Source organism: Rhinolophus sinicus, chromosome 17 (genome assembly GCF_057876585.1).
Source record: "Rhinolophus sinicus isolate RSI-liver-muscle chromosome 17, RSI-T2T, whole genome shotgun sequence".
NCBI lineage: Eukaryota > Metazoa > Chordata > Mammalia > Chiroptera > Rhinolophidae > Rhinolophus > Rhinolophus sinicus.
Window position 1 is genome coordinate 160,147,392 of NC_142517.1, and position 27,298 is coordinate 160,174,689.

The 27,298-nt window shown below is 36.5% G+C and overlaps 1 protein-coding gene across 2 annotated transcripts in view; it reads right to left on the reverse strand.

Annotated features, from left to right (window-relative positions):
* Positions 1–2,965: 2,965 nt before the first annotated feature.
* Positions 2,966–27,298, reverse strand: part of TLK1 (tousled like kinase 1) — a 124,563-nt gene continuing 100,230 nt past the window's right edge. For both annotated transcript variants that reach the window (XM_019727410.3, XM_088794489.1), the window contains 9 exons: positions 22,234–22,331; positions 20,551–20,632; positions 15,858–15,949; positions 15,684–15,773; positions 15,358–15,527; positions 14,936–15,071; positions 11,064–11,175; positions 9,987–10,094; positions 2,966–4,760 (listed from right to left, as the gene is read on the reverse strand). In XM_019727410.3, the coding sequence (XP_019582969.1) occupies positions 4,584–4,760; positions 9,987–10,094; positions 11,064–11,175; positions 14,936–15,071; positions 15,358–15,527; positions 15,684–15,773; positions 15,858–15,949; positions 20,551–20,632; positions 22,234–22,331 (1,065 nt within the window). In that variant the 3' untranslated portion in view covers positions 2,966–4,583. The remainder of the gene's footprint in view (positions 4,761–9,986; positions 10,095–11,063; positions 11,176–14,935; positions 15,072–15,357; positions 15,528–15,683; positions 15,774–15,857; positions 15,950–20,550; positions 20,633–22,233; positions 22,332–27,298) is intronic.

Here is a 27,298-nt window from a genome sequence, read left to right on the forward strand (position 1 = left end):
TTTTACACATTTTTATTAGCTACCTACTGGTACCACTGCAGGAAGACAGGATGTACATCATACCGCCTGTGCTCGCGAAAGTGGGCCAAGAATCAGGATGGTGAACAGATCTCTGTCAGGCAGAACCGGATCTGATCTTTGACTCACAAAACGCAATGAAAAACCAATGTGAAAATGGGAAAAGGTTTGTGACCCACTCTCCCTGACCTAGAATGAGTGTGGGACCTTTGACAGGGTCTCACAGCCAAGGCATGGCTCAGACACTCCTCATCGTTCTTTAGATTTGCTCTTTAATGGTAGCAATTATGTTTACATCTACTCAGTTTTGTGTCCCCTTTGAAAAATGATTTAACACACTATAAACAAGGTTTATACTAAAGAGGCAAGACGTCAGCATGTTGAGAACCCTGCACCTTAGTTCTGATGCCACCACTTACTCATTATGTGGCTTTATCCAGTTTCTTCTCTTCTCCAAATATTTCTTTTTTTCTGTAAAACTATAATACTGCCTATTCTACCCCAAATGGCTGTTACTAGCAAGAAAACAATACGGCAGACTTGTCTCTGATGAAATAGCATAAACCGTCAGGGTGTGATCCTTGTGGTGACGACCGTTGACACGAAGAGTTACCATTTTTTGTTTTCAAATTGTTGCACCTTACTTTCCATTTTCAGGTAATCTAATCATTGTTTGAAATTTGAGTCTGGCAATGTTCTCATAAAACTGCTATTTCTTAAAAGAAATTTAATTATCACAGGAAGCAAAGCATACTGCATCATGTATGAGGTTAAAAGCAATGGAATAATCACTGAGTCGTAAAGAACGGTAAGAGCAGCTGATTAAATGTGGCAACACAATGCGCTCGGAATAGTTCTAAGTGCTTTATATACGTGAATCATTTATTCCTCACAACCACTCTGTATGGTACTATTATTCTCATTTTCAGACGAGGAACCTGAAACACAGGTAATAAATGGCAGTTGACATTTGAAGCCAAAGAATCTGCTTCCAAAATATGAGTTTTTAACCAGTATATTGTACTGCCTTTCTTAATACAGTCATACGTATGCAGGTAATCTACATGCCTAATATTTTGAGGATTTCTAGGTGAAAACTATGCATTTCCTAAAAATAATTCTATTAAGTTCTCTGGTTCTATGTAAATTTTTGAAGTTGGTTTACACACATTTACTCAAATCTTTTCCACTCAAAAAGTAAAGAATTCCCCCAGGGGTGGGGTGGGGGGGTAGGGTCTTCAAAAAAGGGGGAGGAAAGGGAAAGTAGGGGAAGGTAGAGATATATATGTGCTGGGAAATAAAGCTAATTCAAATCGACAAATTATATAAATTCTAGAGCTATTGTAGAGTTCCTGAAACCCAGGAACAAAAATTCTAATAATTTAAAATCTAGCTGATAAAGCACTTTTTGAAATGCCTTCAGAACATTAAATTTTAGTATATTTGGGAGGAAATTTAAAATCTAAAGTGGGATTAGAGAAAGACTGGTATATGTGACTTTAAAGGTATAAAGCTGTCTTTTTCACACACAAATCAAACAGCTATGTTATTAAATTCTAAGAGAAAACTGACACTCTAAATGGACAGTCTGCATTACCACTAAAACATAGGTGGTAACATCTGATGATAATACTATTGCATTTAATAAGTAACATTGAACAGCAAAACACAAATATACTCTTCAAATGTTTCAGTGAACCTTTCCACCATTTTGGCTTCATGTAATGAGATATTTGTAGAAGTATTTGTTTATATTTCATGTACCATTTAAACTGAAAGAGTTCTTTTTTTAGGAGAAGAGGATGGTGGCCAGTAAGGAAAAAAACAGGTTATTTTTGAAAGACCACCAAATATCTACCCAATTCCTGACTTACAAATTATTAGGGTGCTTTCTACACTTACTTCCTCTCAACATGCACACACTAAAGCTATTTTACATTAGAGAAAGATTTTAAAATTATATGCAAAAACTGCCGTTTACTGGGCCTCATCAGTGCTGACTATTATAAGGAGTCAGACCGGCAAGAGAGCCAAAGAAGACCTCAGCTATTATTGTCTTATGGATATAAGACATGCTTTAATTCGGAGTGAATTCAGGAAACCAGAAACAATTTAAGCTTCAAAAGGTATTAGCGCCAAGGCTTACCAGAGTGACTGATATTATGCAGTGATAGATACCAATTTCCCATGTGAGGACAACAGTAAATTATTCAATTTGGCTCAATTAGCCATCTTCTACCTGCTGGGTTACTGGCATATTGTCCAAAATCTATAGCATTTGTTTGGAAAAACTTGAGGAAGAGAAGGCCTGTGAGTTTACTCCTTTCCTACACCTCTTTGATTCTAAATGATTACCTACACCCAGGTCAGAGAAGCAGTTTCACTTTTATGGCTTATTTTCTTTACTTTTTTGCTTTTTGACGCTAGCAGTCACTTTCATTCATTTGAAAAGAATAGGGTAGAGCAGTAGTCTCAGTCTGCACTATTTATTCAAAGCAATCTCAGATTTATATGTCCACTTAATATCTCACCAAAATTTTAAATAAAGCTGGGCATTTTCTTTTAATGCAGGTCTTCAAATAAGAGTTATTACATGAACATAGTACTTTGATTCAGGGACATGAAAACAACAAAATAGAAAGATTTGCGGGTAGCACCTAAAGCACTCGGGCAATGCGAACATTTCATTACCATGTCAGTATTTTTTATAGTGTTTCCATCTTAATCTCCAGGGGAAGCAGGCACAGCCCTTAAGCCACTCCTGATAGTGCTAAGTGGTACCCAGGATTAACCTTGATGATGGTTATTAGGTTTACTTTAACAGCTTGAAACACTTTATACTTGTCTTGAAGTATACTTAAAGAATTTATTTAGCTGATTCTTAAGGAACCAAGTCAGAGGCGATATCCTAAATCTTAAAAGCTTCCTTCGAATATAATTTTCAGTCTTTAAATTTTAACTGTAATTGTTTATTACTGTTTTGGCTATATCCTCTACAATTTCAGCAGCATCTTAAAGAGACAATGTGTGTATGTACAATGAAAAAACAAAACGTTTTGCAACATCAGAAGTAAGAGCCACAGTTTAACTGTACAATATTAAGGAGAATCTGTGGTATGTATAGCCTCCTTTTTCGGCAAAGTGGACAACTTACATGTAAGTATCAGCATTATGAATGTAACAATAAAGAAATAATTCTTACAGAAGTAAAATACAGCATCCTGAAAAATAATGGTTTCTACCATACAAGGCAGTTAGAAAATGTTCACATTTTAACAAATCTATACAAACCACAAGAAACTTGTTTATGGGACCATCATCCCACCTTGCTGATAAGAACCTTCTAGAAATGTAGAATAACCATGAACAATTTATAAATCTAGTCTCTATGTGCTCCACAGCCCTAGAACCCAAGAAACTGATTTAGAGAATGCTGTATGTCCAACATGGGTCATTTTTACATGCCTTGATTGTTAATGAATGCCTGCTTTTAATATGTCTCTGTGATGTACAGTCAATTTGCACCTTTAAGGAGGTCATTTGATTTTTTTTTTTTTTTTAGCAAAGAAGCAACATTTAGCAGCAATTAAAGCGCCTTCAAGACTTAAAAAAAATACAATATCCAATTAGAAAAGCCATATTTTTAAACATTTGTACAAGAATAAGCTGCTGAAAACCTGGTAATTGAAATACGACATATGTACAACAATTTACAACAGAGCTAGAAGGGAATTTATCATTATCCTGCATAGAACTGGTCTGCATTTGGTTACATACTGTCACTTGTTTTAATGAACAAGGCCTGGTAACAAAATGAAAATATTTGTTAACAATTCTAACATGTTGAAAACACTGGAGATATTACGATTTAGTGAATTCAACTGATTTCAAAATAAGCAGCTCATTTTGTCAAAGGTGTAAAGTAACTAGGAATAAAGGCTCTCCCTTTAACGTAACCAGTGAAAAAGAGGACATGTGATTTCGAGGTACAATATGGTAAAAGCCAGAACAGGCAAATGACAAAGTCTAACTTTGTCCAAAGCTCCTAACTCGCACATTCTATTACTATACAAACACAACTGGCACTGCCATTCAGTTCTTACTTTGGTTTCAGCAGACTGACTGCCGAATGCTGAAGAATGTATCCAGGCACTATAGTTCTTGTGTTAGAAATATGTCTCATTTTTTCCAAGTGTTTTTAAATAATGAAAAACTACCCTTCATATTAGAACTCTCTAGTAACAACCAAACGTATTTAAGTATTATAAACGTTATGTACAGTGTTCCCCCAAACAAACAACAAATTATTTTTCTATCTTAACGTGGTATTCCTGTCTCTGTGCAACAGGCAGTCATCCTTCACTGCTCAACATTATGGTCAGAAGTGAACACTTATTCTTGTCCATGATCCACTCTCATACAAATGACGCTACGAAGAACTTCAGTTTACAAACAGTTCTCAACCATGTCCTGTGTAAAAAAGAAAATGAAAACACTCAAATTCTTTCAAACTCAAGTGTGCATCTGGAAGCAATCAAAGGTATCATGCCCATTTGGGAGGAAAGTCAGTAAGTAATTATGCTGGAAGAAGGGGGTGTCGGGGATGCTGTCAGCCCAGCCATGTGTAAGTTCCCTGAAGAATTGGATCTTCTCATGTGTGGGAGAAGGTATGGGTCATTTGCCAGTTGGTGCACATCAAATCGATCTTCTTTCCGGTATGCCAAACAGCGTCTTATAAAGGCCTTAAAAAAACAAACAAGGCAGCAATTAAAATCTTTTCCCCTTCTAAATATCAATCAACTTAATACCATAGAAGGATGGACACATCAAAGACAATAGATTTCTTTTTACTGGAAGTTCAAATCTTACAAACAAATTTTTTTCTGTAGCAATAAAATTCTCACCCCAAATTCCACTCCCAACTCACAGCCCCTAGTGGTTCACTGTACAGTCTAAATTATTATTGCTACCATTTAAACTTGTTACAGGAAAGCTATACTTTTTCAAAAAAATGTATTGAGGTAAAATATCTGTAACAAATGAACATGTTAACCCTTTGAGTATACAATTCAGCGACATTAAGTACATCCACTCTGTCCCGCAACGTCACATCCGTCTCCAGAACCTTTTCGTCTTCCCAGACTGAAACTCTGTACCCATTAAACAATAACTTCCCATTGCTCCCTCCCCAGCCTTTGGTAACCACTATTCTATATTTGTTATGATTTGGCTAGTCTAGGTACCTATATAAGATACCTAGAATATAAAATAAGTGGAATCATATAATATTTGTCTTTTGGTATCTGGCTTATTTCACTTAGAATAATGTTTAAGAGTCACCCACGTTGCAGCATGCATCAATTTCATTCCTTTTTAAGGCTGAATAATATTCAACTGCATGTATATACCACATCTTATCCATTCATCTGCTGATAGACTGACACTTGGTTTTCACCTTTTTGCTATTGTGAACAATGCTGTTATGAACACTGGTGTATACATATTTGTTGGAGTCTCTTTTCATTGCCAATGGATTCTGTTGCTGTGCAGCTTTTTCATTTGACATAGTGCCACTTGTTAGTTTTTGTTGCCTTTGTTTTAGGTGTCAAATCCAAAAAATACTCGCCAAGACCAATGTCAAGAGCTTACTGCCTAGGTTTTCTTCTAGGAGTTTTATGGTTTCAGGTCTTTACACCTTCAAGTCTTCCATCCATTTTGAATTAATGTTTGTGTGTGGTCCAGTTTCATTATTTTGCATCTATCTGTCCTGTTTTCCTAACACTATTTATTGAAAAGACTGTCTTGGGTGGGAGATGAGGGTAAAGGGGATCAAATATATGGTGATGGAAGGAGAACTGACTCTGGGTGGTGAACACACAATGGGATTTATAGATGATGTATTACAGAATTGTACACCTGAAATCTATGTAATTTTACTAACAATTGTCACCCCAATAAATAAATAAATAAAAAAGACTGTCTTTACCCCATTGTATTTTCTTGGCTCCTTTGTTCATAAAATAATTGACCATTTAAGCGTGGGTTTATTCCTGGCCTCTTGATTCTGTTCCATTGATCTATGCGTCTTGTTTTTATGCCAATACTATTTTGATTGCTATGGTTTGTAATATAGTTTGAAATCAGGGAGCATGATGCCTCCAACTTTGTTCTTTCTCAAGATTGCTGTGGATATTTGGGGTCTTTTGTGGTTCTGTACAAAATTTAGGATTGTTTGTTCTAGTTCTTTGAAAAAAAATGCCTTTGGAATTTTGGTAGGGATTATATTGAATCTGTAGGCTGCTTTGGGTAGTATAGACATTTTAATATTAATTCTTCCAATCCGTGAGCATGACTCTCTTTCCACATTTCTTTACTTCCTTTTATTAAAGTCTTGTAAGTTTTCAGTATACAGGTCTTTCACTTCCTTGGTTAAATTATTCCCAGTATTTTATTCTTTTTGATGCAACTATAAATGGGACTATTTTGTTAATTTCTCTTTCTGATAGTTTGTTATTTACTGAATTCACTGATTAGTTCTAACAGTTTTGGTGGTGTCTTTGGGGTTTCTATATACAGTTGACCCTTGAACAGTGCACGGGTTGGGGAGCTGACCACCAGTGCAGTCAAAATCCACATACAACTTAAATCGGCCTTCCACATATGTGATTGCCCCTGGCCACTTGACCCTTGAATAACACGGGTTTGAAGTACGTGGGTCAAAGAAAAATTCTGTGTCTAAGTGGACTGGAGAAGTTTGAACCTGAGTTGCTCAAGGGTCAACTGTATAATATCATTTCATCTCTAAATACTGAGAGTTTTATTTCTTCCTTTCTGATTTGGATGCCTTTTATTTCTTTTTTGCCTAATTACTCTGGCTAGGATTTCTGACATTATGTTGAATATGGGAGCTGCATTTATACTTAGAAAATTCTGGATCCCTTTTTTCTAGAATTTTTCTTCTGCTAAAATAATCCTCTCACCCTCTATCAGTTTAGTTTGGCTAAAGGGAATGCCATTTTTAGCCATAATATTTTTTTTCTTATTGAGCATAAGGAATTTTAGATGAAGGGAACACTGAAGAACACTTCTATTGGGGTTTTTGTTTCTTAGGTTAAGACTGTGCATCAGTACACTTTCGAAAAAGCTAAATAATGGAATATAATCACTATCATTTTTCCTTCTCAAACTGGTATTATGTATCTTCTTCTTGAGAATAGCTTCTTATAAAAAAATCTACTGAATTACAACATTTACAAAATATATAAATCCTAAGTGTACAGTAAAAAAGTGAATATATCTATGTAACTGGCGACCAGATCAAGAAAAAAAACTTTACCAGAAACTCCTAAGTCTCTTCACACCCCTTCCAGACATGGGCTCTGCCTACAACCCACCTGTATCTTAACTTTTAACACCCGAGTTCAATTTTGCTTGTTTTGACCTTTATGTAAATATACCCCTTTATCTAGCTTCTTTCACTCAATATTATATTTGAGAAATTCATCCACTTTTTGTAAAATAAAACATTCTCAAGGGGTAATTCATAATTCTTTCCATTTCTTACTGCTGACACTAGAAGTAACTTCAGCTTGTCTTGAGATTCATAACTGCCACATAAATTCATGAATTAAACCATTTGCAGGAAAATTATAACTAAGATACATACTTTATAATGTGATTAAACTTCAATTTAAAGTTAGCTGTTGCGCATTCTGCTTTGAAATTCATTGGAAGTAATTTTTTCTCTAAAAACGAATCTAGCTCTTATCATTGTACCACGGTTAGCTTACTAGTATTTATCAAGTCTTTCTGATCCCTTAGGTCTTATCTTTTTAAATCTTTAACAAATAAAAATTTCAGAGACCACTCTAAATATGATTTAAGATACAGAAAAAAAATCAGGAGTGATTGACATGTTGAAGGCGGAGATTGAAAGGAAAAGCCATCACCAGCAAGATTCAGAAGCACACAAGGAGTAAGTGTGCTTCCGATGGCCGCACCGAGCTGCAGAGGCACCCGGCGTTCTACAGGGACAAGAGGTTAGAAACCAAACAAGCAATAATGTGACCTCCTCCTCTCCACGTTCCAAAATGGTGACTGTGGCTCCTATAAAGGGCCGAAGGACAGAACCAGATAGATGGTAGATGCGACTGTCTTTTGGCACACTGCATTCACTCCTGGCCACTTTTGTCAGTATTAAAACATAAATGGATCTTCCGCTGACTAAATTTATTTAGTTCCTATTCCCACTGATGCTGTATGTAGAAACAGAAGACAAATTTAGATATTAGCACTGTCAAGATCTTTTTAAAGGAGCCATAATTACCTTATGAAAATAACTCATTATGCTTTAAAATAAGAATGCCAGTTATCTTTTCAATTGTCAAAATCTTCTCAAAGTCATTCAAATAATTTGCAAAAAGCCAATAAAGATGTAATGGATAAAATGAAATATGGAACAGTTCCAATAAACAACATACTTACTGAGATTATCCTAAAAGCAGAACATTTTCAATTCTGAAGGCCGTTCTGACCTCAGCCAGGGCCATGTAGCAGTGCTTCTCTGTACTCTAAGAATATGGAAAACTACATAATGCTTATTTATGAATTATTATTAAGGCCTAGACTATTCCTATCAGGAAAATGAAATGCGAATTTCATGGGGTTTGTCTTAGGAATTTCACCGGGTTTAAAAAGAACACTCCCACAGGGAGGTCACAAAGAAATAAATTTTGTGATGAGAGCATAACAAAGCAGGAGTGAAAATACAAATGTGAAAGGCCAACAGGAAGAGGGAAGATAACAAGCACCATAAAAGTTCTGCTACTAATTAGAAATAGCTATTTCATGTTATCATGTAGACATGGATTACAACTATAGGAAGCCATTTGTTACGGAGTCACAGACTCCTACATGCACGCAGAGCTGAAGAAGAGGTCAGGCTTTCTCAAAAACTACTGTAGGGCAGCATAACATCAAGCAGCGCTGCTACTTACTAGCTGGTACGACTCTGGACAAGATACTTTTGCTATGGCTTGGCTGGTTTCCTGTTTTATAAAATGGGAATAACAGAAATACCTACACCCTCATAAGGATGTTAAAAGATAATGTATATCAAGTATCAATACAATGCTTTTATTTCTTACACAGCTGACCCTTGAACAATTTGGGGGGTTAGGGGCACCATCCCCCCCTGCAGTTGAAAATCCAACTTCTGTGCAAAGCCAATTAAGACACATTTGTGTGTTATATATTGTAGTCTTAGAATAAAGCTAGAGAAAATGTTAAGAAAATCATATGGAAGAGAAATACGTACATACATTTTATGTATTCATGACATACCTTTCTCTTAAATTTTTTCAATATTTCTAGGCTACATGTTTGGGACTAACTGACAATGTATTCCCAGAGAAGTCCCTTAAGTTCTCTTTCCACACTGATGAAGGGACAGGATGGGATGGGAAGCAGATAATATCTGTGGTAGTTTGTAGTTCTGACTTCAGTATAAAGAGAGGCTTGGGGTTCCTCTGCAAGTTTTTTCAAATTGTTGTAAATCTCCAAAATATTTTCTAACATATTGAAAAAAAATCCATGTGTAAGTAGACCCGTGCAGTTCAAACCCATGTTGTTCAAGGGTCAACTATATATTTAAATATTAACTGGTAAACTGATATATAAAACAAAGGTAATGATGGGCCCAAATCCTGTGATTTTCCCCCTAATTTTCAAAGCAAGCTGGAGTGAACAAAGAATCAGAGATTATATTTGGGTCCTTAAAAGATGAAAACTATCACAACCAAAGAAAGGCCTAAGCAACTCTTTTTTCCAGAGACAATTACCAGTCCCCACTGGACAGATTTTCCTGCAGCAGCAATCCCTTTTATTTTACTGACTAATAAGTAATTACTTTGTTTAAGCACAATTTATAACATAAAATTTCACAAAACTTATTTATATAAATTTAATACCTTTGCTTCACTGCTTACAACCGGTTTTACAGGGAACTGGACTTCTGTGGCTTTCAATATTGTATTTTCTTGAAGAATGTCTTGTTGCGATTGATTGTGACCAAATGGCTTTAAAAAAAAATGAATAAAATGTTGAGAAATTTATCTCACAAAAACTTTAAACAGAGATATTATCAGTGAATTTCCAAGATATAAATGATTTGTGTTCTAAAAAATCTAGTCCTCAGTTGTATGGAAGTTTGGATACATTATCATAGCAACAAGGTAATAATTGGTAGCAGGCCAGAAAGCCTTTCTACTCAATCCTTGGAGTAGCTGAAACATTGTGAATGAGCAGTAGAAACAACGTTGTTACAATATACGTAATTAAGATAAAATAAAATAAAAACATAAGAAATTTAAAAATTTATTCTGAATATTTAAAAAAATGAAGTTTGATTTAGAGAAGAGATGAAGAAGTGGAAATGTGAAAAGACCGAAGAATAAACTACTTGGAGCACAATACGCTAACTTAAATGAAACAGCTCCGGGTTTCGTCCTAACTGGCAGTGTATTCCCAGAGAAGTCCCTTAAGTTCTCTTTCCACACTGATGAAGGGACTTGATGGGATGGGGAGTAGATAATATCTATGGTAGTTTGTAGTTCTGACTTTAGTATAAAGAGAGGCTTGGGGAAAATGAAGACTAAGTTTAGTGGAATTTCCCTGAGGAAGTACAGGGGGAAACTATGCCCAGGCCAAACTGTGTGTGTGGTGGGGTAGAGAATGTGAGGAATTGGAGAGAAAGGAGGATAATGAAAAGAGTTTTGACTCCAGTGTTCTTAACAGTAGAGAATGTCAGCACTGTTGACAGATAGTTACTTCTTTTCCTTAAGTTAAAAAAAAAAAGGCAAAAAGCAGGTCAAATAAATTGTTATGACATTAAAACAATTCTGATCCATGGAAATTTTAGAAAGAAACCTGGATTGTCTTGCAAGAATCTGAATTGACCTTTAACTTCAAGTTAATGAAACTTTGTATTTAAGAGGGGAAATTTCAACTTATCTATATACACCTGAATCTGGTGTACTTGAACTTACCTTTCTACCGTAAAGACACTGAAAGAAGATGACTCCAACTGACCACACGTCAACCTTGTTGGAAATCTTTGGTGGTTCTTTTCCAACTACAAAACACTCAGGAGGTAAATACCTATAGTTTTTTGGGGAGAAAAAATTGTTCATAGGATACTATTAACAATCTATAATTTAAAACCTTCTAAATGTAAAATCTCAGAACCCCAATTTTATGCATACATAAACCTTAGGATTTCATCAATGAAAATCACCAATCAAACTGTGAAGCATTTACATCTGGTATCATTTGACTCTAGAGCCAAAAGATACAACTTTGTGATAAAGTATGCAACACACACACATACACAGACACACGGGGGGGGGGGGGGGCGGCAAAACAAATGTATACACATGACTTGTATTCATCTTTTGTTATAGATATATATTGAGTATTACAACTGTAATACAGTTTTTTCCTTTCTTAAAACGTGTATACATTTTTTGGCACCCTCTGTATATCTAAACTGTACTATATATGTATATTGTCTACAGAAATAAAAAATTATCCTTAGAAATTACAATGTTCTAATTTGAGTACTAATAACAGAAGAAATGCTCTCTCATCCCCACCCCCTCACCAGCATTCAAACTGTAGGCAGGTCTTTTCCTAAAACACATGTCTGCTTAGGTGGTTCTTTTGCTTAAGGAACCTCACCATAACTCACTGCCAAGGTTAAGACCCCCTATCTCTTGTTTGTAACACAAGACCCATCCTAATCTAGTTCCAATTTAAATATCCAACATTTGCACTCACTCTTCTCCCCCACCCCCTCAAACTGGCTAGGCAAAGCCAATTCACCTGGTTCCCCACACTGCTCTTTTGTCCCCAATGCTTTTGAATATGACAATCTCTAGTACCGCCCTACCCACTCCAGCTCACTTAGAAAGCACCTTTTCTTCTTTACAACCCACCCAACCTCTATTAGCCTTCTCCGCTTCCCTCTAGGCAGAGCGTTGCTTCTTCCCCTTGTAACCTACCACCAGATGTTATGGTACCTCTATTACAGCATTAAGATAAAATCATACTAGACTAGGAGTAGCTCAAGGAGCTCTTAGTCACTGTGCAGAGTTCAAATAATAGCAGCATCTGCAATTAGTCAGTATTTAAAACTACTGTTTTTTATTTGTAAGTGCTATTTATAAGTTCATAATTTTAGATAAAGTAAAGGTAGAAATAAATTTGTCACCTTAGGCTATAAGGAAAAAGATACACCAGGAATGCAAGTACCTTATACCTCAAACATTTAGATAAACTGAAAATCCTGAAAAGGAGTAATACAGCTAACTGGGCATCTACTCTTTTTTTTTTTTTTTTTTTCCTTTAGTTTCATACTCACTATGCTGAAATCATTTGTATCACTAGGATGCTGACAGATCTCTTAAATTATTTGTGATGTTAACCCTTTCCTACAGCCCAACTCAAGTAAAATGCCAGATTTGTTTTACAAATAAAAGTGTATTTTGTGTAGCTTAATGTCTATGTAACTGAAACAAGAATACCTCTTAAACACTATGCTATACCATCTCTTGAGGCAAAAGGATATACCAAAAGGAACAGATACCAAAGGTATTTTTTAAAAATGTATTTATTTATTTATAATTTAAAAAAAAACTTTTATTGGGGGCCAGCCCGGTGGCTCAGGCTGTTGGAGCTCCATGCTCCTAACTCCGAAGGCTGCCGGTTCGATTCCCACATGGGCCAGTGGGCTCTCAACCACAAGGCTGCCAGTTCAGTTCCTCGAGTCCCGCAGGGGATGGTGGGCTCTGCCCCCTGCAACTAGGGTTGAGCACAGCACCTTGAGCTGAGCTGCCGCTGAGCTCCTGGATGGCTCAGTTGGTTGGAGCGGGTCCTCTCAACCACAAGGTTGCGGGTTCGACTCCTGCAGGGGATGGTGGGCTGTGCCCCCTGCAACTGGCAGCGGCAACTGGACCTGGAGCTGAGCTGCGCCCTCCACAACTGGGACTGAGGGGACAACAACTTGACTTGGAAAATAAAGGGTCCTGGAAGTACACACTGTTCCCCAATAAAGTCCTGTTCCCCTTCCCCAATAAAATCTTTAAAAAAAAAACAAAACAAAACAAAAAAAAAACTTTTATTTAAGTTTGTTTTTCCAGGACCCACCAGCTCCAAGACAAGTAGCTGTCTCAATCTAGTTGTGGAGGGTGCAGCTCACAGTGGCCCATGTGGGGATCAAACTGGCAACTTGTTGTTAAGAGCACCGCGCTCTAACCTACTGAGGTAACTGGCCGCCCAATACCAAAGGTATTTGGGAAGAAAAATGTCGATCAGTATTTATTTAGTAGACAATTACATTTGAGACCTGGGAGGGACAAAACTGATTTTCTTCTAAGTGATACTGACAAACAGTTTAAGCTTCCGGGGATGCAAAGTAATTTATAAAAGCACCATAGACAGGTATTCTATAAGTTTGTACAGGATATCCCAGTTTACCAAATACATAACCAAAAAACTAGTATGACTGTAGAAAACGAACCATTTTTGGAATGGTTTCTATGGGAAATATATTCCAGGTTCCTACAGGGAAATGCCACGACTGTATCTCTTTCCTGCACAGCTCAGCTCCCTAAGGATAAGCTTCCCTGTCTCCTGCTCACCTGACAGAGGTAGATCCCCTCGCCCTGCCCTGCCCTATTGAAGCCAGAGTGAGAGGGAAACAATATAGTGGGAGTCTCTGCAGGGGAAGAATGATGTATTATTTAGAACACGGTTTTTAAGCTGTCTTCCAGAGTCCAGGGATCTACCAAGAAGCCTTGTTCTTATTGGTTTTATTTATTAAAATTCTAAGACTTTGTTGTGAAAAAAGGAGGCTTGTTGTTAAAAAAAAAAAGTCTAAACACTACTGATTGAAGATACTGACTTTTAGGGGGCTATTAGTCTGAATGACAATTTTCTTTAAAAATGAAAAAGAAATTCATGACATTATCTTATGTATACTCCTAGAAAATGCCACAAGCAGAATTTGAAACTTTATAATGGTTTTAAAAGAATACATGAACATGACCAATCCCTGTTTATGAAAAGTACAGTCCACACAGACCTGTGGTATCTTATGGAACTGGCCTAACTGTGTGAAGACTGTTCTGGAATCCCTAACGTCACATTTATGTTTGTAGTCACCATCCTGTTCAATGAAGTTAAGTACAGTTACTTCTCTTCCAAATAAAATTTCATTCCTTTTGCTCAGCTACTTTATTCTGAACACTAAGATTGTTTTGAAATTTTATAGTCTATGTTCTCCACTTTGGTGAATTTGACAAGAAGTGTGACAATTTACACTGAAGTAGTTCTTGTCCACACCTAGGTAACTCTGAAGGCAATAACATTCATTTAGACTTACGTCTGTGAATCTATATTTCTATCTAGAGTTGTATCTATATGTATGAAGCCAATAAAAGGTATTTTTGAGAGGCAAGTCTAAAGGCCAAGAATATGCCAAGTACCTCTCCCACCCATGATCAACAAAACATCCATCTCCACAAAATCTCTACAGAGAGGACTTTGTGCTTATTGCTTGTAATAATTAAGATGCTATATTGATATAAGTATTATTTGCATGATAAACGTCACTCTAACATCATAGAAGAAAATCCTCAAATTCTCCATGTTGGGCGTTTCTGGGTAGGTACTGAAGTTACTTGCTAATGCCCTGTTTCCCTCTAGTTAAGACCAGAGGAGAAAAGAGGACTGGCGAGAGTAGACTTCATATTAATCCCTCACCACGACAATTTCAAAGGTATGTGAAAGAAAAACTAAACTCTCAAAAAAGCCTTGTCACTAATTTAGACAATTTTCATATATTTCATAATACATTTACCAGTAAGTGCCTGCCCCTTGGGAAGTTAGGTCCATTCCATCTACACCATAGCTATCATCATCCATAATCTTGGACAGACCAAAATCAGTGATCTTGATTTCTCCACATGCTGTTCCATCTACCAGAAGGATGTTTCCTAAAAACAAAATATAAGGTTCTTTTAGTGGTACATAGGTGAAAAACATTATCTTTACTACCTAAGCTAACTTTTGGGAAGTCAATATATATTTAAATTTTTAAATATAATTAAAATGTAATTTTAAAAGGTGATTATTACAAAAACACTTTAAAATCTACTAGTATTCCATTAACTTTAAAAAACTAAACCAAAAAGCATATTCTTAGGTAACTTAATAAATACGACTTTTAAAAACTGTACTCTTTAGAGTGTAAGAATTATTTAGACACATTTTGCTAATTACCTGGCTTAAGATCATAATGTATAATAGGGGGTTTGATTTCATTGAGATATCTTAGTGCATTTACAATTTGCATTACAATAGACCTAGCTTCTTTCTCTGTCATTAATTTATGTTGCTTCAGATAGAAATCCAAGTCATTGCCTTCACAATATTCTAACACTGTACAAAACCTAGAATGGAGAAAAGAAAAAAATTAGACATAAAATACTGTCCAATAATTCAGAATCACAATGGAAAAATGAAGATACTTATACTATCACAACAGAATAGGAAAAGCAAAAGCAAACATATCTTTATTTAAAAACTAAATCCTTATATTTACTTACGTATCTGTATCCAAGGAGAAATAATCATAGAGTTTAACTATTCTGGGGTGATCCAGTTCTTTATGTATTCTATACTCTCTGCAAGCATGTCTGCGGGAAGAGAGAGTATATTAATTCCCCATGACCCTTAAATGTATTTTCAATTGATAAAAACCATGAAGTATTAATATTTACTTGTGGTAGTTTTCCTTTTTTTCATCCCTCCAGGTTTTATTAAGCTGATGGATCTTCACAGCAGCATATCTTTGTTCATAAAGGTCAAAAGCCTAGGATTAAGTCATAGAAGAATTAGGACCAAAGACCACTGAACAGCTAAAGAGATCTAAACAAAAATTTTGGTGATAATTTTTGCAATAGGGAATTAGAATATATACTACAATTTTCAGTGACCATCTCTGCTAAAGTTGTATATAGTTCAATGACACATTATCAGAAACAAGATACAAATTCCATGGTGCTAAGTCAGAGAAAACTTTAAAGTCAATTTCACATTCAAATTTTATAAATGCTAATATACTGAAATCAAGATAAAATAATAAAGTTATTTTTTGTTTTTAATATAAACTTGCCCCTCTATTCTGGCAGTAGCAGTAAGTAACCAGGAAAACAGATGGCTCTAATGCTTTTTTTGTGGGTTGGTTTAAGCAAACCTTTTTTCTCTAGCTTTTCCTAGCAATTCCCCACTTCGTTGAAAATTAACAAGTTCCTAACAATTTCCCAACTGTTTTAAAAAATTCTAAGTTTTGACTGTGAGACTGTTCAAACAGAACATAACCATTAACCATGTATCATTATCACACCTAATGACATCAATAATTCCTAACCTCATCTAATATACAACCTGCCTTCGATTTTCCTTGATTGTCTCAAAAACAGTGTTTTATACCGGTTCATTTAAATCACCAGCCTATTTCTTAAATAACAAAATAAAGAATGAACAGGATTCTTTTAAGGCTTCAAGTGATTTTTAACCTTTAAAAAAAAAAAAGGAAGTCATTAAAAAGAGATTTAATAATTTAGGTTCTACTGTGATTTATATACAAAGTGCCCCTTTAAGAAAACTTAAACGCTTATACATTTATTAGAAAGAAGGTCCCCAGTCTCCATTCTCCCCACCAATTTAACCTAAAAAATAAGCAGTAGGTATAAACTGCTGGTCACAAAATTATAAAAGCATGAGATCAGAAATAATATAGGATGGAGTAATGAAGAATATTAATTTTGGAGTCAGATAAACTTATCAGCTGCATGACTTTGTGCTGATATTCTGTCTCAGCCTCAGTCTCATTTATAAAGCTTGGGTTGTGATTGAACTATATGTAATTTTAGCAGAGATGATCACCAAAAATTGTCGTGTATATTCTACACTAGAGGATTAAATGGGGTGAAACATACACAGTGTTTAGAATAACACATGACTCATAGTAAATATCCAATAAACATTCTATTATTAAGCATTGGGTTTAAAGAAATAGAAAATAATTTTAAAAGTTCATGTGAGAGAAAGAAAAAGAGCATAAAATATAAAATTCAAAGGCAATCATAATAAAGGATAACAGATGAAAATAAAAATTCAAGTATACTAATAAAAAGTTATTATCAATGATATTGATTATAATAATTATAAATTGACATATCTTTCTCCCAAGATTGGGAGAATTGAAAGAATACCTTTCAATAAAGCTAACACGGTACTCACTAAGCAACTGATTCAGTATTTTCCACCTTGATATAAATAAAAGTCTATACATTTTGGCTTACAACCTGTTGCTTTGTTTCTCAATGGACCTGGGAACCAGGAAAGGGCTTTATGAGGGTTGGAGTGAGTCGTTAGTATTTAGGTCAGTACTGAAGGTCCAAGTCATTTGGCCCCAATCTGCATTTTCTAATTTCTATAAGCCTTTCTTCAAAAAGAAAAAGCTGCTTTTAGCCCCTATCTGTGGGGCTAAAAACAGTGGAAGTACTATTGGGTAGTGGCAAAGGGTTGTTGTGATTAGTGGGCTCGGAAACTGGGCAACTCTCCGGCTGAGCTATTAGGGTCTTTTTTACCTTGTGATCTGGGTAAGCCTACTTCAACCATTACAGTGCATGAGATGATCTACGATTAGAATCAGAGATACAGAAACTGGAAGAGCGTTCACTCATCACTCCTGATGGGTGAGGCCCATGATGCTGATTGCTTATCCAAGTTCAAACAAAAACAAAACATAGTTCATGGTTGAACCAGAATCAGAATTGATGTTCTCTGAATTGGAATTCCGTAATTTTTAATTTTTCCCAGTCAGAATAATCCAGGATGTCTTTAGTAAACCCCAAAGGCACAGTCCTTGTCTGACTGAACAGAGAGAACTTCTAATAATAATCTGATGAGCTTACATTTACGAAGCACCAATGTTCTACGTGATTTACTGGTGACAGCTCATTTAATCATTACCAGTATCCTATGATGCAGGTACTGTTACTAGTCCCAGATGAAGACAGTGAGGCAGAGGATAGTAAGTAATAAGCCCAAGTTTATACAGTTAGTTAACAGCAGTCAGAATTAGTCAGGATTCAAACCCAGCCAATTTGGCTTCAGAACCCAACCTCTTAACCGCCAACTACACTAATATATAACGAAGCACAAAGTATCACAAGGGGCTTATAAAAGGCAGACCAACAGGGAAGGCTTCTTTAGGAACTGAAGTTTAAGGGAGAGTCTGACCTTAATCCTAACTAAGAGCAAATAGGAAGTGGCTGGGCTTATAAGCAGGGGCATGAGATGATCAGATTGCACATTACAAAAAGGCTCCTACCGCTGCAGCATACATTAAGTGACCTGGGGAAACTTAGTGCCCAAAGGAAGGTGATCAGCTAGGAGGCTCGGGCAGCGATGCAAATGAGACAAGGAGGCCCTAACAGGAAGGGTCATTGTGGGATTTAGGAGAGTTTAACGACATTAATAACAGCGGGCACCATGGTGATGTGCTGGGGGAAGGGAATTAAGGGAAAGGTCAGGTGAAGGATGGCTTTTATGTTTTTCACTTGAGGGACTGGGCAGGTGAATAGCGATGCTATGTACTGAAGTAGGGAGCAGTGTGAGAAGAAGGGGTTTTGTTTTGGAGAAGAGGAAAATAACTTCTAATTCAGATATAGGTTTGCAGGGCCTATGAAGCACCCACTTAAGGTGAACAGACTAAGTCATGTACATCAACAGGCATGGAGCTCAGAAGGAAAGTATGCGACCCACACACATCTGAGGGTGAAATCAAATAGATGATAACTCCGGGAATGGGAGGGCATATATTTGAAAAGGAGAATACAGAATAAGAGACCTTAGGAACTACAATATTATTAAAGGTTGGGCAGAAAGATACAATGTAAAGTGGAAAAAAAGTAAAGTATAAAACATTGAACATGGTGAGTGTGGGAACAGAGCTAGGAGTGCAGTTTCCAGGCTCTCGGCCTCACGTGGAAAGGTGTTGGCTCAGGTAGTAAATGGCCATCAACTGTGATTGGATGGCCATCAGCTGTGTCTAGTTGGCCGTCAGCTGTAACCAGTGAGCCATGGGCCACTAACATAACTGCTGTGGCTTCGCTAGCAGAAAATGGGGGCTAGCAAGAAGATGGTGGCTGAGCCTGCAAGAGCGATTGCAGTTAGCACAGCAGATTGCAGTTAGCAAGTGGGGTTGGTTGGTTGGCAGAGAAGCGGACGACAGGTTGCAGATCGTGTGGCTCCTGCTGCCTGTGTCTCCAACCCAGCTGCCAGTGCAACCATAGTGGTGTGACTCCCCTATCCATGGCTCCATAGATGTTCCTGTTTGGCCTCACCATATCCTGCGTTCTTGTGTGGGGAGCAGGACTAGAGACCCCGCCTGACACCCTGCATGACAGTGAGTAAAAATGTCTACACTTACACATACACATTTGAGAAACACTGGCCTTAAAATGGGTAGAAATTTGAGTAAATTCAGGACATGTAACACTTCTGACATATACAGTGTACAGTCTTCCCACAAATGTGTGATATTAAGTGACTCTCTGCCTATCTTGATTCCAATGGCTGTTATTATTTGGATCGAACTGGCTAATGGTAACTAGGTACCAAATGCCAGCAGGGCTGGGCAGATGCCAAGGACAGTCCTTAGATTCTAGAGATAAGACAACATAAGCCACCAGAGACTCTTTTGTAATGAGAGTCAGGACAGAAAATCCGTCAAAACAATCATAAAATCAATAAACAAAAGACAAGTACTTCTTAACCAAACACAGGTACCCCCCACTTTTGATAGTTTGTGTTACGCCCCTTTGCTTTTACAAAAGACCTACATTTGTACTGTTTTCGCTAACTGAAAGAAATCTAAAGAGGATTTTCGCTTCTACGAAAAAAGGCAAAAAGCGTACACAGCACTCAGTGTTTGCTCTGCAGCAAGGTATTACAGAGGCAGCGCACATCCCGCGCAGCAAGAAGGGCCCCACCAAGCTCCGGCCCCGGCACCACACTCAGCATCTCAGCCTCCAGCCGCCATAGCTGTGAACTGTGCCTGGGAGCAGCTGTGCTTTACTTTGATTTACTTTGTGCATCTGTTAGCAAGATATGTCCTAAGGTATCAGAAAAGCCTAAGAGAGTTCGTAAGGGTGTTACACTTAACATAAAACTGGATGTAATTAAGCGTATTTGGTGTGATTTGGTAGGTTAATTTTTGGGGCTGGGAACAGTTGAAAAAATTTCCATATAAATTAATGGTAACTGCTTCTTAGCTTTATGCTACTTGGGCTCATGAAAGCTTTCACAGGAAAGCTTTCTTTTGGATAGCAGGGGAAACCTGCACTCCTGTATCTTTGCTATACACATTTCATGTGAAGAACAGAAAAAGATTTACATTACCTTATACACTTCACTAAAGCCACCTCTACCAAGCAGATGAAGTAATAAATATCTTTCATTTAACGTTGGGTGATCTTTGAACCTTAAGGGTGGGGAAAAAAACACTCAGGCACATGAAAACACACACAAAAAGGTTCCCTCCACAATAAAATTCTACTCTCTTATGTCTACTCCTAGCTATTTCTTACTCAACTGCTAATTTCGAATTCTGTCCCATACTTCTGACCAATTATAGCACTGTGATATAGACCTAACAACTACTGTGTTGCCAAGAGCTTTATGAAAACCCCTATCTACTCAGCAGGAGTGATTTCCCTTGCAAAACTGTACTTTTATATTAGGAGTTATGGTTAATCAAAACTTTACAGTATTGACATGATTAAAAATAATTATATTTATAAATTGGCCTTCAACCACGATTAAATTTTACTGTTTTTGACTTCTACAAATAAAATTTAATTCCTAATTAAAAAAAAAAAACTAAAAAAAAAACACCACTCACAGACAATACTATTACATATCCAAAAAAATGTTTGAACATAATTTTCAGAATAACAAATTAATTAGTTCTGTTCTGTTCTACTAGAATTTTCATCTGGTACAATTTAGGTTATTCCATAACTACATTATTTTATCACCTTATACACTGGAATGATCTGTATATGTACGAATTATACAGACCCAGATTATCACAAATAGGCCTTTTAAGTAAGATATTAATATTTCACAGCTGAAGGTGGCCACTTTCAATTCTGATATTCTCATTAGGTCACAAAGCTGTAAATTACATTAAAGATAAAGTGTAAAAAGACACGCTTTCTCTCTTCTACATCGATTAAACCCAAGCAGTGCCTTGCTTAATTTCTATCTTTTCATAAAGCTCCCACCAGCCCACAAATATTTTCCCTTCTTTGAATTTCTTTAACATTTAATATCTATAGCACTCGTTTTTATAACCAGGGATTAAGGACAGAGACTGTAACTTCAACTTTTCCAATTCTTGTCGTTTTGCATAATGCTGAATACATGGCTTACTGAAATCCCTTTAGTTGAAATAATTTCTCCTTCACTATTGTCACATTAACCTTGGTATTCTGTCAACAACTGTTAATGGCATGCCAGGCACTGGTCTAGGCTCTGGGGATGCAGCAAAAATGTAACTAGTCCCTCTTCTCATGTAGCTTATATTCTAGTGGGAAGACACAGGTAAGTAACTGAAATATAAACTTATAATCAGATAATGATAAATGCTACGAAATAAAGCAAGGTAAGGACACTGAGAGGGAACGGTGTGAGGTAAGGACTGCTACTTTAGGTAGGGTCGCTGAGGGATGCTCTCTCTAATGACCACTTGGGGGGAAATAAGGAGTAAGCCACTCAGGTACTTAGAGGAACATTTCAGGCAGAGGCACTGGCCAGCACAAAATTTCTGAGATGGGACTGTGCTAGACAAGTTCAAGGGGGCCAGCATGTCTATGACATATAAGTGACGGGAGAATGAGAGAGATGGGGTGGTGAGCTGGCCAGACAAGACCAGGAAACACCTTCTGAGCCGTGCAAGGACTCTCTGGATCTTTTTCTAAGTGTGACAAGAAGCCCCTCAACAGGGAATCTTTTGTTTATGCTCTGCACAGAGGAGAAAGACTTTTATCATGTAAAACTGAAATACAAATAATGACTTACTGTGAATTATCTTCATTATTTATTCTTTTGAGCTCTCGAATGTGAAGATTTCTGACTCTTTCCAAACGTTCAAGTTCTGCCTGGATTTCTGCCTCTTCCTGAAAGTGAAGAGAGGGGACTATAACAAGCTCAATTTATTTGTGATATAAAAAAGATATTTTTACCCATGTATCAATTTTTTACAGTGACAAGAAGAATAGTGTATTATAAAGTACCACTGAGTTAAAAGACCAAAGTGTTCTTCTTTTCAATGCCTGAAAGATAGAAAAAGATCAGGAAAAAGCCTATTTCAAGAAACCATCCTCCACATAAAAATCTATATGTAATGAGATGCTGAATTTTATTCTGTACTATAAGAAATCTATTTTTATAATGTCTAAACTGAAAATGACTGCAAGGTAGTCTGAAACTGACTTAAAACACAAAATGAGCTGAAAGTTTTATTTCTGGCATAAATTTTAATTCTAAGCGGAAATAATTTACTACTTTGGAACAAATGAAATGAAGATATTTTAGAATAGCTAAAAGAAGAAGGAAGGAGGAAGACAAAACTGATTATTCCTAGACCTTGCAACATCTGGAAAACACACACACACACACACACACACACACACACATAAACACACACACACACACACATAAACACACACACACACACACTTATAATATGACCACTCACTGGATAAATCCCACTATAATCTTAAAGAGACTCTAAAACTTTTATGGACAGCTGTGACAGATCCTTAGGTATCAGAGCAGATCTAGGCAAATCCTAAAGAAATTTAACATTCATTTAATATAAAAATTTTGATAAATATTTTCAGGTCTCAAAATGTAATTCTTACACATGTAGGAAGCTACTAAACATTTGATAGGCTGGTGGAATTTTAAATAATCTGATGAAATTATGAAATGCCTATTAGAATACCAGCCAAAATACTTGTTTTAACTTTATGTAAAATTGTGGTATGGGTCCTATTTCAAAAGTGAATTTATAGAAATTAAATTTTATTGAGTCATAAATTTATAATTATGAGATTCAACTAGATTGTTGATATACATAATTATATTTGTTTTATAATTGTTGGTAATCTTTAGATGTTTATATAATGGTAGTAACCAATATCACAAAAGAAATACTTATTTAAAAAAGTAAAATGTATATCTGCATCAGTTAAAGCAAGCATTCTTTTTCCCTCCACAAAACATGACAAATATGCCCTATAAAATCTTACAAGACAAAAGCACAGACAAGCTGCATTTCAGTTTGAACTGTAAAGTTTACAGGAAAAAAAACAAAATGTCAGAAGCACTACGGGAAAAAAAAGCTGGATCCTAGTTACTTAAGAAGAAATGTCAAGGGAAATAACTATAACCAAATCTTACATACAGACAAAAATCCTCCATCGTTAGTGAAATATATTTACAAACTCCATATTGTAATTTAGTATTTATTCCACAATATCTTCGACCTTAAAACAAAGTGACACACCCTGGGGGAAAGATAATTCTGCAACTCGTAAAATCTCTCTCAAAGCCCACCAAGAAAAAGTATACATACTGTTATGGACTGTAGGTATGTATTCGCCCCAAATTCATGTTTAAGCCCTAAACCCCAACGAGATGGGATATGGAGATGGGGCATTTGGTAGGTCATGAAGGTGGGGCCCTCGTGATGGGGTTAGTGGCTCTGTAAGAAGGACAAGAGAAAGCTCCCTCCCCCTACACCCACTTTCTCTGTGGAGGAGCACAGGGGAAAAGGCCATGGTGAGGAGCTGAGAAGGCAATCTACAAACCAGGAAGAGTCTCACCAGAAACTGAACCCTGCCAGACCTTGATCTTGATCTTCTAGCCTCCAGAAAAATAAATTGGCGTTGTTTAAGCCACCCATTCTATAGCATTTTGTTATGATAGCCCGAGCAGAGCAGATCAATACATATACTTTTAGGTGCAAATGCTAGGGCAACACTGCCTAGAACCCTCTCCTTACAGAAAAGGGCACGGCTCAGTTTTGGTCTGGCTTCAGGGTACAATAGTCTGGATACAGTTGTCTCAGTAACTAATTTATCTTTAGTGCAGATCATTTCCAAACATCTATCCTGTAGGCTACACCTCCTTGCCTGAGATTGACATTAACTTATGGGCCATCCTCAGAATAGTTTTCAGAGAGTTAGGGAGAAGCAAAGATGACTTGGTTCTAAATTTAGGTTCAACTGACCTAAATTCATTCAAGAATGGAATTCTCAAATGCAAGGCAAAACTAGACCAGATCACTAAAAATCAAAGAGAGAATCCAACCCGCTAGATCTTGCTTAGTAAGAACACCAAGTTTCAATCCTCTAGTCACCCACTAGCTGAGCAGCTGACACACAGAAGGTCTAGAAGAAATGAAGAAACAATCTCTGGAAAGGAACTGGAACTGGAAATTACGGTGTAGAAGGCACATGAGTAAGAACAGATGGTATTCAAGAAAGGTAGGTTGGGTGATCACGCACAATAAAAGGACATGGCTCCTTTCTGTTTAAACAATTTAACAGCACACACTGTAGCTATTTTAACAGTATTTTTAAATAAGCTCCAATTGTCTCCATTATATTTTAAAAACCAAGTCACACCAGTATACAACAACAGATCTTGGTATTGCCTCATTGTTTAAACAACCTGCAAAGCACACCACCTTCCAAAATTTTTAACTTAAAATTTGTATGAGAGGTAAATTTCACAGCAATTTAACCAGAACAGTTTGTCCACCAGAGTTTAGCATAGAAATGCTTTCTATTTGTAATTAAAGTCTCTTCTGGAAACTTAATATCCCTTTGGCTCAACATTCTAAGGCAAAAGTTAGTTACAGCAATGTATAATTTCTGTAAAATGCCAGATTAAAACTGCGAGGCAGATATGGGGTATTTCTGAGCATTTCCCATAATGACAATTTTTAAAAAACAGGTGGGTGTTGTAGGCATTAAGCTATACAGCTTTCAGAGAGTTATAAAATGCATTTTCACATGTAAAACTGATACATTTCCTGTAAAAATTAAACATAGTAGTTTAAACTTCTTTAGCAAATCTTGAATGTACGTTACATGTTATCCCCACAAAAATAAACTCTTATTTCCAAGAGCTGCCTTTATATAAAGCCAAGATAAGATAAGAAGAACTTTGATACGACATTCTCAGCTTGCCTGTAATCGATGAGGATTGATAAAAGAAATTCTATGTGGTATATTAGGAAGACGGTGGAAGCAGAGAAACGCCTATCATTTTGAATAGTCTATTCAACTCCATAACAACATTATTTGGTCTAGGAAAAGTAGTTCAGAATGAGGTTTTGAAAAGTTTAACACCAAATTCATTTTAGTAACGATCAACAGCAATCCCTCAAAAGTTAGCATCTCTAGGTTTTAATTTCAAATTAAGTTTTAATTTCATGAACTATTTATAATGTCATTCTTAAAAGTTCATCACCAGGAAAGTGAAAGCTGAAATTAACAAAAGCCACTACTAAAAACTAATGGAAACGTCAGTTCAGAAAAGGAGAAAATTATAAACAATTTACTTCAAATTTATCTTTATTATATGTCCCCAGATTATTTCTATGATACGCTTTCACATATCTTAAATATGGGATATGAACCATTAGAAGTATGAACCAACCAACCAACCAAAAAACACCTAGAGAGCAGGTCTAACTTTGTAGAAATTAGTTTTGAAACTACGTGCCCACAATCTTCTGTTTTTGCTTGAGCATGATCGTGTAGATTGAAGACTGGGGTAAGAGGAGGAGAAGGGACTAAAATTACGAAATTCCTGGGTGGTTTCTTTCCTAACTATATAAATGCTCCCTCCACTCCCATTCCCAACCACTGAGCTGGTTATTATTGGCAGGAGCTACTTTAGCTCCCTCAGGTGTGTTTAACTGGCTCAGATAATTATTTTAGAACCTTAATGTTCTCCCCTCTCTGCACTTCATTTCCTTTTCGGGGGGCAGGAGGGTTGTAGTGATGGAGGTGGTGTTTTATTCTCTCTTCAAATGCATAAATACTCGTACATACATTAAAACCCCTAATGGAGAATAACTGTTAAAATGGGCAGGTTTTGATTCTCAGATCCCCCACTGTATTAAAATAAAACCTTACCTTACCAGCAGCAAATAAATATAACAGTTCAACTGACTGGTAAAATTTAACTATTTAGCACTTCTTGAAACAGCAATTACAGCAGCTGTATGGGGTGAGGGAATGTGAAATTCCTTGACATTAACACTACCCAAGGTGCTGACACCTGCCTGATCAAATACCATGTTTCCCCGAAAATAAGACCTACCCCGAAAATAAGCCCCAGTTAAGATCTCAGCCAGATGGACGCATTTAGTACGTTATGACAATGTTCCAGAAGAACATGGCATGACTGTATCTGAATAAATGTCAATTGTTGTATATGAAAAAATACGACATCCCCTGAAAATATGCCCTAATGCGTCTTTTGGAGCAAAAATTAATATAAGACCCGGTCTTATTTTTGGGGAAATACAGTACAGGTCCAATGCCTGACTACAGTGTATAGTAGCCCTTCTCCCGGCTTTCTGCTTCCCTTTAACCTGTTTCAGGATTTTGGTAGATTCCAAGGATTTTTTTTTTTTTTTAAGTATGAAAAGATTTAATTTTCAACACAATAATGGAAAAAGCCTAGTTTTCTCGACTCCCTTAAAACATACGCACATAAATGGAGTTACAGTTCTGATTGGGAAGGGCTGGTGGCCAAGCAACGGTTTTCTCCTTTTTTGGGAAAACAGTGATCTCCAGACTGAACTCACAAACCTAAATAAAACCCTGCTCTAACTAATGGCTAATATGACTCCTGAGATTCTTTCCAAATTTCCATTGCCTATACAACAACTGGATTACTATTAAACACCACGCAAATAAAACACATTTCACCTTTAAATTTTCCTTTTGGTAAGTGAACATCATCTACTACCGAGTTAAGATGTATGATTATAAATAAGGAAACACAGAGCCAGGAGTATGTTTACAGGTCCATAATGAGAGTAGGAGGTAAAATATAA